Consider the following 17,794-nt stretch of genomic DNA (forward strand, 5'->3'; position numbering starts at 1 on the left):
GTCGACTTCACATGGAGATCCCGAGGAATGTATGAACTCATGTCTTCAATCTTCTCAAATTAAATACCATTTAACTTATTTTTTTATCGGAATAAGCCAAATATTTGGTTTCGATCACAAAATACTAACTTTACTGACTCCATCGTCCACAGATAAAATATCAGTAAATTTCCATCATCCAACCTTTATGATCGGAAACCAGATGTTCATTCATTTGAACTACTACCTACTTCATACACTGCTGTTCAAAAAATAGTAATAATAATGGTAATAAAAGCTAAAAGAAAGACAACACATTATTTTATCATTGGATGTTTTAAACAGAGTTAACCAGACTGCTGAATCTCATCTGCTTTTTTTTTTTTTAATACAGACATCGATCTCCAGTGTTCTAAACTGTGTATAAGATGCATGGATCTTAGCAATGCGGAAGACCCAGCAAACTTCATCGGTGCTGCGTCTCCTCGCTGACGTGCAACAAAACTACTCAGGGTGTGAGTTGAACTCTTCTCTGTGAAAACTATTTTTCTAAGAAAACTTTTGTTTATGCCTGCTAACAGCGAGGGAGAAGTAGTAGTTTAGTGTTAATTTACTTGAACACACGCATTTATTATGTACTATCCAAGAACACTACACAGACATTACACAGAAACTACATTCACACACTCGACAGATACTCACTAAGAGCTATAAGTACAAATATATAACCTACATAGTTTTTCCAATATACGTATGCATACACGCAAGTACTCGGGGAAGCAAGTATTTACACAAATTTGTATCATACGTGCACACTATGACAAGCATTGAAAATATATAACCGCATCGACACGAGACTCCACTTACATACATACTCACACATATTTACAATGAAGTCCACCATAGAACTCAAACGCATAAAGATCACTAACATTGCACGCACACATTTACACACAATGAGAAACCTCTGTCTCGCCGCACACATGCGTGCGCGCACTTATAGAAGCATTCACACTCAATCACGCACATACACATATACATACACACATGCATACACACACACATATATACGCATATGCATGCATACATACATACACACACATACACACATACACGCATGCACACATACATACACACACATACACGCATGCACACATATATACATACATACACACATACACGCATGCACACATACATACATACACACACACACAAACGTCAAACAATACGTATACAAGACGTATACACAGATTCGACGCGCACTACACACACGTAGACAAACACGCTCACACACACACACACAGACATATCATACACACAATCCCGCTCACACACCATGGTTTCTAATTTCGAAACCTAGGCATAACAATCGATTCTGTTTGAAGAATCTACTTAAATAGTCAGAATTGTATTGGGTGGTAAAAATTGTACAGAGGCGATTTTCGTTACTCGTAATTTCCTTCTTGTGTCACAACCAATGCTCTTCTAATCAATCACATTTGAGACTGACATGTGTGTGTGTGTGTGTGTGTGTGTTTGTAGTCTGAAATAGTAAACATTGATTGGTCAGGTCAATGAAAGGGCAGTGGAAAACCAGTCGAAAGATGTTTGGTTCGTTTCGTGTCGATTGATACGCGTTCTGTTTTACGTTTATATTTCTTTTTTTCTTAGAGAGCTTTGTCAGGGAAGAATGGCTGATCATATTACCTTTTTAGGCCTTACATATACACTTCTCAAACGAGTTCAAAGACTGGAGGCGAGACAAGAAGAGAAGACGAAACCGGAGACCTTATACGAAAGTTCGCAATATCGTGGATTCCGCTAGAGTTACCAAATAGTCTGGTTGTTGCATGCAAGCAAGCTGCGATTAAGTCTACTTGTTAAGATTAAGTGCTGTGTCTATTAGATGGGATTCCACACAGGCTGTGTCTACTCGATTTAATTCACAACTTTTATGATAGCCTGAAGCTATAGACCAAGATACTTGCCTTGGATATCGCGTGGTGAGATTGCAGTTGGAACCACGTGATTGTTAAGAAAATCTTATAACAACATTAACCGCATTGCTCTGTCTACGTTGGTATCCACAACCAAGGCACGTTGATTAATCTAGCCAAGATTAAGTTTAGTATCGCAAAATGATATGGATCGCTTTACAGCAAATATTGAATTAAGGGGGGAGGAGTATGGGGATATATTATCTGAAGTTGTGAAGTGACGGAGTGATTATAAAGGTGTTATTCAGTTACCTTCTCTTTATGATTTTAAATCACATCAGTCATTGCTTCCTCTATACTGTTCCCAAGTGCGTACGCACATACATTGGCAACTGAGACATAAATGAAATTATTGTGTGTACAGAAGTGTCCCCAGCAAGAGCACTCAGTATGTACATATTTTTGTCGCAAGAAAATCAGATATTTACTAAACTTTTGCACGAAATCAGATATTTACAAACATTTTGAGGGAACAGTGCTGCCAGTGCCTATTTTGTATAATACAATTTTGTCTAATATAAGTTATAGTTTATATAATGGTCAGTGACAAGAGAGGAAGAGGCCGACCAAGAACCCACTGGCTTGACACCATCAAGAGTGACACGGGAATGGACATAGTCAATCTGAAAGAAGCGACCCAGAATAGAACTGGCTGGAGGACACCGATCCATCGAGTAACCGAGAAGCGACTTCGACTGAGCGGATAAATAGATAGATAGATGGCTTAATGAGAATAATAGATCACAAACACAAGTCCCTCAACATCATAGTTGTACCTACAACACTACGAACTTCCTCTAGATGATATTAGCCGTCTTGTAAAAGAAAGAGCACATTTGCTAACGTAGCTTTTGCAGTCAAATTATTATGTGCATATCTGTGCGTGCGTATATGTGAGACAAGAAAAGATAGTAGAGAGCCAGGGAAAATGGCACAAAACCAGCAAGTTTAAAAGAGTGGAGTAGGTGCCACCAAATTGCATAAAATTGTGACTGGCTGATCATAGCACAGACACGAGTAAATTTAACCTAATGATAAGATGGAGTATAAGTATCACAGTGTGTGAAACCCAAACCTTTCGATTACACAGATAGTCCAATCAATCGGCTTCCATGCAGTTTCTATCTCGTCCCTTTTTAATCACAACAAGCCTTGGTCGACATGAGGTGGTAAAAATTCCTTCCTCGTGATAGCTGTACAGTAATATCGAACCTGGAACTTCATGATTGAGAAACACACTACTTAGTCATTCGGACATATATATATATATATATATATATATATATTAAATGAGTATAATTAATTCTGCTGACGAGTCTCTGTACCAATAAGAAGGCTCTTGCTGTAATTAACTTTTTATTTTATTTATTTCTTGTGTTTTCCTTTTTTCTTTGTTTTTTTTTTAATTTGCAGGAGAATAATTTAGCAAAGTTTCATAATAATTGTTTGCGGAAGAGGACAGTTGTCTGGAAATAACACATTCCATTAAACATTGTAGAATGACAGAAGAATTAGTTTCTCCAAGTGCATACATGCATGCACACAAATATATATATGCGTATATGGGTTTTCTCTCTCACTCTCTCTATCTCTCTTACACATACACACATACAAACACATATATACATGCATACATGCATACATAGATGCATACATACATACATGCATGCATACATACGCACACGCACGCACGCACACACGCGCACACACACATACAGAGTGAGCACTAATCACATTCACACAAATATATGTTGTTTTTTTTACGTGAGTGAATGTTTATAGTTGGAAATATATGACAAGCCTTAATGTAAAAATGTAATCATCTTTATTACTATCATCGTCACTAACATCCCCATCGTCATCATCATCATCATCGTCATCATCATCATCATCAACGCTGTGGCTGTCGTTGCCCTTGTCCGTGTTTTTATTAACAGTATTATCATGTGGAAAGTTAGACAACTAAGTGCTATATAAAACAAATAACTACGTAAACCGTTAGTATTATAAGAGGAAAAAAGAAATAAATCAAAAAAAGTCGTACGGGGAATTGTGTTTTGTTCATATTATATTAACTGTAAAGTGGACATATAAGAATGGCTTTTCTCTTGAGAAGTGCTGTAGGTAACAGTAATGTGATTTCTTTTTTTTTTACCTGGTATAATTAGTAGCTGTGTTTGTATGTGAAATTGATATGAACATTCTTGTGTTATGGATTATTATGGTCAACATAGGCCTAGATTCAAAGGACACGTCTTACATTTATGCGGTTATCGGTGATTTTCTGCACGCCTAAATGTTTTCGATATGGTGATATATTTATTATTTTGTACTTGTGCTGCCCTTGTGGAAACACAAATTGCAATATTATTTTGTAAAGCTCTCACAAATTTTATGAATCATACAGTATGCTTTATATATCGTGCTTGTAATAATAAAGCTATTGGTAGTTTTATAACAAGATCGCGTAGTCTCCCTCTGGCTGGTAGCTGTGGTGAGAAACGTTGTGTAGTGGATACGGTTGAAAACTTTGAGCGCAGAACTTTTGCTTCTAGGGTACGCCCTCATCGACTTCTGTAAGCTATATATGAAAGAGAAATGTTGAGGACAGAGAGGGAACTTTTGCCTACCAGTAAATTTTATGAAAGGTGGTTAGTGTGACAAAATTTACGTAGTTAATTGTGTATACACGTATCATATAGCTGCTGCAAATTGGTAGCAAGTACTAGCAAAGTACGCTTCTTTACATGCATAGAGGAATTCCGGATTTTGTGCATGCTATCCCTAATTACCTTGTATGATTATCTCCCTCATTCTAAAGATCCATTCTTGTTCTTATTTTGCTAAGTACTGTCAGTGTAAAATATAATTCAACATATTTATTTATTGTTATTATTGTTTCCACCATTTTACGTGATGTAAACCCTTGATTGATTCTGGTTAGTTCTTTTTTTTTTTTTTTTGTATTTCCTCTCTGCATTTGGGGGCTGTTGTAGTCAATAAAAGAAAAACTGCCACTTATAAAAATAGTAGCTTTTGTTCTATTATTTTTTACCAACAAAGAAATTCAATACATCGGAAACCCTTACTCTGAGACAGGAAAGCGAAAAGCAGGTCTTTCCACGAGAATTTTTGATATTTATAATTTTTTTCAAACAAAAGCACTGGCTTATTTATAACTATGTCGATAGGAATAGCCTTAGTATCGTAGGAGGAAGTGTTCGGGCCAGCGACTATGCCCCACAATTGTTTGAAGACATGAAAACAAACGAGACTCTCACATCCACAGACAAGCTGTGACCCTTCTCCACCTCTAAAACTTTCCCTCTGATACTTCGTCGATTGATGAACGCAATAGGAAAGGACCAAGCTAAAGACATGTACTGGGACTGAAAAGGCTCATGAACAAACCCAGTGACCGCTGTTTAACACTTAATGAGAGAAGGTTTGAAAAAACATTAAAGTAATCGTTAACCATTCACTCACTACTGCCACGACTAATAAACATTTTTTATTATAAGAACAAGTCCTGAAATTTTGTTGGAGGGGACTAATCGACAGCATCGACCCCAGTGTTCAACTGGTACTTATGTTATCGATCTCGAAAACAATGAAAGATAAAATCGACCTCGGAAAAAATTCATCTCAAAATGTGAAGACGGACGAAATGCCTATTTCTTTACTACCCATAAGGGGCTAAACACAGAGAGGACAAACAAGGACAGACAAACGGATTAAGTCGATTACATCGGCCCCAGTGCGTAACTGGTACTTAATTTATCGACCCCGAAAGTATGAAAGGTAAAGTCTACCTCGGCGGAATTTGAACTCAGAACGTAACGGCAGACGAAATACGGCTAAGCATTTCACCCGGCGTGCTAACGTTTCTGCCAGCTCGCCGCCGGACGAAATGCCGCTAAGCATTTTGCACGGTGTGCTAACGATTCTACCAGGTTGCCACCATTATTAACACTGTTAATAAAATACTACGGTAGCAACAACAGCGTAGCTATATGAATTAAACCCACAACCAACGGCAGGAGAAGCAAGTACAACAAGCACAGCAAAATCAAATAACGAAATAAGAAGAATAAAAACAACACCTAAACCTATAATGACATTAACACCAAAACAACAGCCAAAGCACCAAAAACAAAACAAAAACAATAGTAACAGCAAGAACAGCATCATCATCAACAACAACAACAACAATAGCTAAACACAAAAATTTATCCAAATCAACTTCACTATTAAATAGAAGTAAATTTGAGTTCTAGTGTTCTTGCGAATACCATTTAGTTTTAGATTTAGGATTTCTATTTTGGCTGTTTAGGTTTATGATTCATACTAGATTTTTTTTTCTTTTATAGGGTGAGGGTTATTTTGTGCGGTACGATTAGGGATATATTACGGTTTAAATTTAGGACCAAGTTTAGATTTAGGATTAGGATTAAGATTATTATTAGGGTTAGTATTAGGTTTAGAGTTATCATTAGGTTGAGTGTTAGAATTCGGTTTAAGATTAGGATAAGTTTTAGAGTTAGAATGTGAATTATGTTTAAATTTGATGTTTTATTTTAGGATTAGTGATGGTTTTAGTGTTGGGCTTATAGTTCGAGTTTAGGATTAAGGTAATGATTTAGATTTTATTTCAGCATTAGTCTTAAATTTAGGTTTAGATTTGAGAGTTAATTTAAGGTTAGGGTTTGGTTTATAGTCAGGTTTATTTTACCCCGCTAGTTATACTCATTTACAGCGAAACATGTATATATATATATATATACAGTCTAGCGGTGGTCTGACTTCGGGCAGGTCCTGTTCCTGTGAACTTTCTCCAGCACTTTCTATACGATATGGGAGGACCCGTATCTTACCCAACCACTTTTAAGTAGTTTATTGGAACTTGGGTTATAATGAACTACTTGGGATTAATATAGTTTCCCGTTGCCTTCTGCAGTGAGATAGGATTTGAACTCAAAATGTAGAGAGCCGTAAAATATTTCTACTGATGTGCCAATGGTTCTACCACTCTCGCACCAACAGAGCAACGTGAAATGAAGTGTTCTGCTTAAGAACTCAACTCGCCGTCAGGTCCGGGAAACGAACCCTCAATCTAACGACCATGAGTGCAGCTCCCTGACCACACGCATTCACATTCACAAAAATATAATTTGAATAAAGTATATTTTATTAAAATTATTGTAACGGGAGGAAGGAATGGCAAAGTTAACCGCTGATGAGTTCGAACCCTGAGCATAAAATAGGTAGCTACGCATTTGCTCTCACACGCAACCAAATCCTGTATCGACTGTAAACGTCATCGCACAATAAGTAAAGAAAAAATGCCAACGCACTGACACGCTGCCGAAATCTGGTTTTTCGGTGTCGCTTGAATTACAATCATATATAGGATGAGTGTGACATATTTAAACTGCTTCAGCCAAAGCAAGTCTCTATGCAGACTCTGAAAGTACCAAAAATAACAACCAAAGCTCTTTCAAATCTTGCTCTGCTGTTTTGGAAATAGTTACACACTGGACTTTGTGCTGTGCCCGGAAAATATGGAATTGTCATGGCTGGAATGCTTTTTATAATATGTCTACTAAACTAGTTCGAACCATGGGCTAGGCAACAACAACAATATTTATCACTACCATTATCACCTTCGCCATCATCTTCACCATCACGAACGGGAGAAGATAGAATGAGAGAAAATTATGGGAAATGTCACAAACTTGAATTGAAATAGCAGCTCGTGTCTGTTCGATTTTTTTTTATACTACAAACTAATCAACAACATAAATACAACGTTATACTTCATAATTTTTCTTTATTATACATAGTATATGATTGATTTAAGTATATCATATTTATTTACATATTTATATATACACGTGAGGTAAGGATGGTTTCTCTAAGTGACCGAACAATGTGCTACGACTATCAGCCGCATCTTGATTAAGTTCCATTCTCACCTTAAAAAGGATACACAAGTTCATTAGATAATGTATTCATACCTACTTTATATCATTCAAAAATGACAATATAGTCATGCATGAACGCTTTTGATCATAGGTCTGCTCCATCAAGGTTGATCTGGGGAAAATCAATAACAAGAATTACTGCTTGTTTGCTCATAACTCTCCATAGAATCTGATGGTGACCATATTCCTCTTTATGGACAGATAGACATTCACACACGCAAAAGATATATAAGAAGAAAAAACAAAGAAAACTTCTTTTTTTTTTTCGTTGGCATTGGGCAAACCATAATTGTACTGAGGGAAAAAATCCGATTTTTATTCTGACGCAAGTCGAATGTATTCATTTCATGCGTCAAAATAGACAATTAAACTGTCTGTTCAGTCTTTGCATAGGAACTGGCAATTTAGTATCGCGGTAAATGCCAGACGATTCCATGAGATGCCAAGATCACTAATCTTCTGCTTTATAATTTCTTTTTATCATACTGAGTATATGATTGATTTAAGTATACATACATACACACACACACATATATATATATTATATATATATATATATATATATATATACAAGGAATGAGAGAGAAGCAGATAGAGAGAATATATATATATATATATAGAGAGAGAGAGAGAGAGAGTACATGCACATACACATAAATATATACATATATTTATGTGCATGTGTGTAGGTAGATTTATAACTTGTATGTGCATACGAACTCGCATAAATATATAAATATATACAAATAAGAATTTATTGAAATGCGTTGATATATATATATATATATAGAGAGAGAGAGAGAGAGAGAGAGAGAGATAGACATACATACATACATACATACATACATACATATAATTATGCATATTCATCTACTTTCGTGGACATACGTGTACACTTATGTATATTTACTGTTTTTAGTACATAGATAAAAATATATAATGCTCAATAGAAATATGGACGATTATCTATGTATCTATCTAAATATTGCTCTCTTTCTCTCTTTTCTCTCTCTCTCTCTCTCAAGTAGACAAACGCACGCACACGTCTCTAATATATATATATAAATGTTTGTATGTATGCATATATTATTATTAACGTAAAAGAAAGATTTTTCAAAACCACACATATTCAGCCCAGAGCACGTGGGTTTGAAAAGTTTAACAACGAAAGCGCCTAAAGACTAAATACACACTACACAAAAATTTCATCCCGAAAGAAGTGGAACATTCTGTGCTCCAAATAATTTTTTGTAATAGTCAATATTTTTTTAAAAGAATCTTTCTTTAAATATTAGGACTGCAACAAGTATATTTTATAACTTTTAAATATATATACATACTAGCATTATGACCCGGCAACGCTGGGTCATAGTGCTAGTTTGGTATAAATTTGTTACATTAAAAATTTGGGGTAATAAAACATACAATGACATATTAAAAAGACGAATTAAAATTCCAGAGAAAAATACATAGAAGATAAATATACAAATTTACAAAAATACGTAAAAGTTCATCGGAGATGCACCAATTAATATAAAACATATCATATATTTAAAATTGACTGTCCCCTCGTCAGGATGTTTTTTACACACAACACATAGAACACGGAAACAAATGCACAATTACATACCTGCTACATGCGAAAGACCAGACATTACGTACTCCCAAAAATTCTCATAGATACTGAATGCTACTTTATAAGCATATAATTCAATCTAGCAGCTATAGTAAATGGCATGAGCACAGCTCATATTAGTCCATCTGGACTAATTCACTTCTGCACTCAATTAACTTTTTCATCTTTTAATTTCTCCCATTCATTCGAGTTCAAGTCCTTGATACATTTTATACTAATTGCTATTTTTTCTTTTAATTATTATATCACGATTTAATTACCATTTTAATAAAATAAAATATATTTAATTACTACTTACTATACTTACTATATTTAATTCAATTGTTATCATTACCTCTAACTTTTATTGCAATTTTTATTTCTAAATTTCTTATGGAACGTCGAGTGGATCTTATGCGTACAATATATTTTTATATGATGTTTATATTACTATATATTTCTAAACGTCGGGCTTTATGTCTGTTCTGTAGATATAAATGAATATATGGATATATGTATGTGTTTGATCTTTCTGTGGATTTTGTAGTGCTTTTGTAGTTGCTGCTCGCATTGCCTCCACTCGGATTAAAAAGTGTATACAGCTCATTTGAGCACTACTGTTCCAGTCTGTTATATATTTTGAGCGTTGTTGTCACTAACGATCTCAAGATATAACTTTATATTTTGTAACATATATATATATATATATATATATATATATATATATATAAACATAATCAAGTAGGGTAATAAAATAAATTATTAATACCAGTGGCCTAGCACAAAAGACGAGTTAGTCATTAGACTATATATTTTTCGTATAGGAATATAATAAAAGGCTTCCACATAAGGAAGCGTAGTGCTAGAAACGCAAAAAGGGATAAATTCATGAAAGGAATGAAAATTAAAAACATTTACCATCTCAGCTCTATCCCAGACCGAACGGTTTCTACCTATTTTTAGCAAACACAGAATATATTTGCCGGGTCAGGTTCTTCAGTGGGAAGACATCGTAATCCTAGACGCACAGACTGTTAGAAGCACATGTAGATCTAACGATTTGTATATCCTAACTTTTCAAACCTCTGCGCAAACGCAAATCATACCCGGCGAACAGAGAGGATGCCGGTAAAAAATTTACGAACAAATTTATCAAGCAATATTTAAACATAATCCTCAGAAATTTCCATCGGAATTTTCCAGGAAGTCTCCCATCCTCGGAATTATCCAGAAATCTCACCCTCGTAACTTTCCATGAAGTCCTCGGAACTTTCCAGGAAGTCCTCGGAACTTTCCAAGAATTCTCTCATCATGTGAACTTTCCAGGCAGTCTAGAAAATCCCATCCTCGGAACTTTCCAGGTATTCGTAGGAGTATTCCTGGAAGTCTCATCGTCGAAACTTTCCAGGAAGTCTCATCGTCGGAACTCTGCAGGAAGTCTTCGGAATTTTCCAGGAAGTGTCATCCTTATCTTATCTGTTGTTGATGACCATTTTGATGAACAGAAAAGCTTCTTCGGCAGTGCGATCCAAGCACTGCAACTGTGTGCGGACAGTAAGAGGAACTATGTTAGAAAATGAACTTCACTTGGTCACATTCGATTGAGAGTGTCTTGCTCAGATTATGAACATTTCAGCCGAATCCTTATAATAACAAAAATTATTATTATACATGCATTTTTTATGTTAACGTTGGAAAAATGCACATTTTTCATAAAAATATTAGGACTTAGGTTTGCACCCCCTTAGCAAACTTTGTTGCTGGGTCACTGTATATACATACCCAAATTGATAGATAGATAGATAGATAGATAGATAGACAGATAGATAGGCGTGTGTATGTGCGTGAGTGTGTATGCGCGTGTTTGTGTTTGTATGTGAGTGTACGTGTGTGCGTGTGTGTGTGTGTGTGTGTGTGTGTAAATAAACAGACAACAGCTTTTGTCACAACTATACCTATTTCTTTACTACCCACAAGGGGCTAAACATAGAGAGGACAAACGGATTAAGTCACTACATTGACCCCAGTGCATAACTGGTACTTATTTAATCGACTCCGAAAGGATGAAAGGCAAAGTCGACCTCGGCGGAATTTGAACTCAGAACGTAGCGGCAGACGAACTACGGCTACGCATTTCGCCCGCCGTGCTAACATTTCTGCCAGCTCGCCGCCTTTTTTGTCACAGCTATACCAAAGACAATATTGTGTTTGAGTTTAATTTTTTTTATTAAGTATTTACTTTACTTATTTATTTATTTTGTTTGTTTTCATTTGCCTTTCATATTTAGTATGAAACAATAACAGTTCTAAATCCGTTCGACCATAAACGTTACACCTCATCATCAGAATTAAATGATTGTAATAAAGATTTGTTACTCGCCTACTTTGTAGTATATCGCAAAGGTTCGTGAAAATGGTATTATTAGTGACAGAATAAAAAAATACTGGATTTCAAAATACTGCCTTTTTAAGTATTGCTAGATTTCCTGGTCGGTTTTAGAAATATCAGTAAGCTGATTTTTATTTTGTATTTTGCTATGAATATATCTATCATAGTCCGCACTCACATTTTATGTGTATCATATGCTACTGTTTATAATTCGTTCAGAGATTCATTATTGCTTGTTTACACTTTTTCGAGATCAGTGACTTTTCGTCGCTGGAAAAAGGATATATGTATTTGCATTGGCCCCCCCTTCTCATCGAAGACCGGTGATTGTCGTGCGCTGACGATGGGTAAATACCCAGAAACTCGGGTCCGTACGTATCACGTCAGGTCGACGATGGGAAGGATGGCTTCCCTTTGCAAATACTGATAGGGCACAGAAAGTGTGTCAATAGCCAGCTGGAGATGTTCTCCTGGGGCTACAAGCTACAGTAACATCCACCCTTAGTGGTGAGCCACATTTCGTGCAACTACTGTTTATACCTCTTTCAGAGATTTATTATTGCTTATATATATATATATATATATGTGTGTGTGTGTATCTGTGTGTGTGTTTGTGTGTGTGTGTGTGTGTGTGTCTATATGTATATGTGTGTATATGTATTTATGTTTGTGTGTGTTTGATTGTATATGTAGGTATGAGTATGTTTGTATATAAAGTTCCAGTGCTGTCAAGTAAGTTTTTTTTCTTCTACCCAATATTATTTCCAGTACTATGGCACCTTATTAAAAATGCAAAGTCAACTGACGAGAAAGTGATGACGTATACAACGTTTATATTCAAATCGAAAATTAAATATTGCACTGGCTGTCTGAAGTGTTTTCTGTGGCTTGCTAGTTTGTGGTTTTGGGTTGATGAGAAAGTGCTTCATTTTGATATCAATATCATATATTTTATGAATTTGTAGTTGGGTATGATATACAGGGGTTGGACAAAATTATGGAAATACATAGCATCATAACATCATAATTTAGAAATATCTATAAAACCGTCAAAAGCTTGTTTATTTTTATGTTTTTTTTTTTATTTATTATTAGTGTTGCTTAATATGTTTTGCTAAAATTGCTGGGTTTTTTCAGATATCATCAGAAAAAAGTAATAAAAATTCTTTAAAATGACAGATCTATCGGACTTAAAAGAGGTCAAATTATTGGTGCTCGTATGGCATGCGCTAGCGTAACGAAAACATCCGAAATGTTTGGTATATCAAGAAGTAATGTCTCCAAAGTAATGACAGCCTTTGAGAAAGAAGGAAAACCTCCTTGTCGAAACAAAACTCCAGAAGAAAACCAAAACTTTCAGATAGGGACCGTCGGAATCTTGCGCGAACTGTTAGAAAGTATCAAAAAAGTGCAACTCCAAAAAGTACTGCAGAGCTTAATGACCACCTCGAGAACCCGCCCATTTTACACAAAGATCGGCTTTGTTTGTCATCAATGCGATCAACGTAGAGGAATGACTTAACCAGCAGGAAACTGAAATACTTCATTTTCATCATACTTTTTGGACATAGCTCCAAATATATTAGCGTTTTATATATTTGATAAATACATGGTCTGTATTGATTCTAGAATATTTTTAAAACATAAAGGTGAATGTATGTATATTCCAAGTTGTTGGCCGCAGTTTTTTCACCTGTGTCGCCAAACTTTTGCATCGGATCATAATTTTTTCTGTGAGATAGATCCAGGTAGTTTAGTGGCGTTTTGATTCAGTTTTCTGCGCTAGCATTGTTTTTTATTTTGGATATCTAAATAAATCTTCTCAAGAACAAAATATGGTAGATATATAGATATGTTAAGTGTTGATATTGACATATCAACTCTTGACATATCTATATATCAACTAAATTTCATTCACAAAATTTTGTCGGCTTGAATGTATAGCAGAAGACAATTACTCAACGTGTCGCACTGTAAAATTAAATGCGAAACCGTAGCTTCAAAGCGAAATTCTTCTTATCTCACTGAATCAAACTCAGTTACTTGAAATAGATGTTGTTTTACTCTCTCTCTCTCTCTCTCTCTCTCTCTCTCTCTCTCTCTCTCTCCCTCCCTCTCTCCCTCTCTCTCGCACGCACACACATACATAAGCACACACATGCACAAGCATAAGACATTCTTTACAATTTCACTTCCTTGCATAAATGAATAAATACTTGGATCTGTACTTTTCTTCGAGTATCAGTTGGCTTGACAACTTACAAAACAAGATTCGATTTACTTTCTTCAATAAAAGATTTATTTCTTTTCTTTATTCATTCTCCGTTGGACTGCATTGTTGAAGAATGGGAATTTTGTGAATGTCTTATTCAACTTCATTACCAAACATTCTCTTGAAGGCAAAATACGTGACTTACCTGTCGTATGCACTTATTTGTGTTTTCTAGTGATTTCTGTTCCCTGATGTGAAGCAATATAAATTTAATTCGTAATGTTAATCTTTGTTATGCGTGTAATCTTTTTTGCAAAACCAACCTTTAAACTTCTTCAAATATTTATTTTCGAGATTTGCACGTTTGGTGATTGAATCAGTTTTCAGTTTGTGTGAACCATGACTTTCTTCACATTTCAAGAAAAAAAAAGCAAAAGTGTCAGAGATTCGTGTTTCTAGCAACTAGACAAAACCTCAAACAGCCTTACATTGCTGAAGTACACAGTGTCAAAAAAAACAACTTTTCCTCGTCAAAGAAGTGACCTTGCTAAACTTTTAATATTGTTAGTGTAATAACAGCAACTGTTTTGCTTCTTTTCATAAATTCAGTCTTTTATTGATTAAGTCTTGCGCCTTTAACTAAGAAATAATCAAATATAACTATGTTTACAGAAGTTCGAAATAACACTCCTTAGTCATTGAAAATAAAATTATTTCAATGACACCTTTTATACTTGGGCGATATGTTCGTTTGATGTATTTTATTAAAAGAATCATTTCGATCATAGCTGAAACCGATAAGTTGTGATTTTTAAAAATACTACACAAAATACCACGAACTTATTAATGTGCTGCATAGGCAGCTTTGACTTATATATGTGAATTAATAACTCTATTGTCCTCAACGTGATGTTTGTGTACATATGACTAAATATTTACAAAATAGGTGTTTGTGTAGATATGCCTACATTATACTCTCCCGTAATACGAACGGACATTACTCAGACAAGTTACACGAAGATCAAGCAAAATGTTCAAACAATATGGATTAAGCAATCAGTATGCAAACAAACTGTCAATTTCCTTGACATCACAGTGGAACTACTATCCATTAGTAAATATCAACCTTACTGGAAACTAGATTAGCAAATTGTCGGATACTTGCTATCCAATAACAAATAGTAGCCCTACTGGAAAACCACATAGATCGATAACATTCTCCAAGTATTCTTATAAGTTTTGATGTGAACGCAAACAAAAAAGAATGTCCAGCGTATATATGCAGAGAAAAACGTTGGATTTTGCTGCAATTAAAACAAAAACTTTTAAAGCAATGAATACAATAAAAATAAAACGTATATTTCTAGGCATTAGATGCACAAACATCAGGAAAAGAAGCATAATAAGAACCGTCATATGCTTTAACTCTCCATATAAAAATGTCTGCAAACAAGGACAACGCTCGTATATCATACCCTTAACTATTGGGCCGTCCGGAAAGTTTGTGCCGATTTATAGTAGCTTACTTTTCGACTTATTTTAGAACAGAACATGGTTGAGTCCATAAAATCGGATTTGACTACACCTCCATTTAGAGCACAGTTTAAGCTACTTTTCGTGGAAGAAGATTTATGTTCCTATAACCTGTGTTAATCATGTAACCCTTTAAAATGGAAGATAAGAAAGTTCATTTTCGGCACTTGATGCTTTGGGAACCAGACAAAAATTGCTGCATCTCGGCTGGGATGTGTTACCCCCACCATCCATATTCACAAGATATTGCTCCTTCGGATTTCCACTTATTCAGGTCTCTGCAGAATAGTCTTAATGGTAAAAATTTCAATTCCTTGGATGACGTAAAAAGGTACCTTGATGAATTCTTTTTCATTAAACCACCTCAATTCTGGGAAGAGGGTATTTTCATGTTAAAGGAAAGATGCTGATGCATTGTGTAACAAAATGGTTCATATTTGGTTGATTAAAAATGTTATGGCGAGTATTTATTGACCATTTTCTTTCTTTTAAAAATTGGCACGAACTTTCCGGACAACCCGATATTTCTCAAAAACAGTCTCTGCTGCACAATTACTACAGGCTTGCTGTAAAAATAGCAACATTTGCATGACTAACTCGGGAGCTGCTATGCGCAAATAGAAACGTAAAATAACTGTCGAAATAGAAGAGTGTAGCGCAAAATCCAGTTACAATATCTTACACTACTAACCACAGAATACCTTACTGTATGACTGCAGTTGTTTAAAATACCATACTGCATGGTTGCAGGGAAGTATTTTACACTAGATCGGAGTGATAGTACAAAGATCAACTAGATTAAATTGATAGTAAACTGCTTAAAATTCAACAGCCCCAGCAATACAAATATTTAGAATTTAACAACGATATACAAATACGTTGCAACAAGAACAAAGATAGGCACATGTGATTCACATTTCCAATCGTCACTTATAGAATCTGCTGCCTCTAATTCAAAACATACGTGCCTTCCCGCAAAAATAAGAGAAACTTAAAACACTTAGAAATTGGAACTGAATAAGAACCATCTAAAAAAAAAACTACGCTGTAAACAGCCGAAGTATTACTATCTACACTGAATCATCAACTAAAAGTGTGCATAGGCTGACAGCAGGCTAACGGCAATTTAGCACACACAGAAAATCACCAATCATCGAACTTTTCATTAAGGGGATTTGAAACTGAGTTCAAATAATAAAAAGAGAAAGTGAAAGTGGGGAATAAAAAGTGACGTAATGCCATAAGGAATAACGAAATTTTAATTCATCCCAAACACCGATACACTGACCAACAAGAGGAAAATCGATTAAGACGCTTCCTAAATATTTTGGTTTCTTGATTACTAAAACAAAGTGTGGCCATAAGCCTATGACAACACCTGTCTTGTAGCCAATACATCATAACACAAACGTAGTATTCCCACACGTTTAGCAGCAATGTCATTGAAACATAATGAATATGTATCCCCTGCTTCAGAGAGGCTGGACTCTATATCTGACAGTGCAACAATTTTACTAGTTATGCTTACTATAAATACGTATAACTATGAATTGTGTGCGCACGCTCAAACGTACATACATACATACATACACACACATGCATACATACATACATACATACATACATACATACATACATACATACATACATACATACATACATACATGGTGGCTGCCCCCTCATTATCGAGTATGGCCATTGCACGAAGCTTAATCAATGTTGTTATCGTGCAATGCCTGTGCAAGAAGATTTTTTGTAAAATGAGAAAAGGCTGTGCACTGAGTCAATCCTACTCACTAAGCAACAGCAGCCATAATCCGAAAAGAAGAACAAGTCAACATCATCGGTAACCACTGAGCCGCAGGTTTTATGTCGGAGTTATCCCCGTTACCTGAGTTACCTTCTCCTAGAAGGATGCCCTAACAAAGGCTAGGAGTCCTTCACTCCCAATGGTTTAACCGCGCGATCGGGTATTCAGTCCGATCATTTCAATGTCCCCGCGCATGATACAGCCTTAAGACATTTATTGGATGGCCGTTGACTCTCAAGAGTTTCTCCGCCTTTTGATACATACATACATACATA

General features: G+C 35.4%; 1 protein-coding gene across 1 annotated transcript in view; it reads left to right on the top strand.

Annotated features, from left to right (window-relative positions):
- Window positions 1-409: 409 nt before the first annotated feature.
- LOC115210880 (zinc finger protein OZF-like) overlaps window positions 410-17,794 on the top strand; it is a 38,362-nt gene continuing 20,977 nt past the window's right edge. The window contains exon 1 of the mRNA XM_036502606.1: window positions 410-492. Within this exon, the coding sequence (XP_036358499.1) occupies window positions 425-492 (68 nt within the window). The 5' untranslated portion in view covers window positions 410-424. The remainder of the gene's footprint in view (window positions 493-17,794) is intronic.

The sequence above is a fragment of the Octopus sinensis genome, linkage group LG4, assembly GCF_006345805.1.
Source record: "Octopus sinensis linkage group LG4, ASM634580v1, whole genome shotgun sequence".
NCBI classification, from domain to species: domain Eukaryota; kingdom Metazoa; phylum Mollusca; class Cephalopoda; order Octopoda; family Octopodidae; genus Octopus; species Octopus sinensis.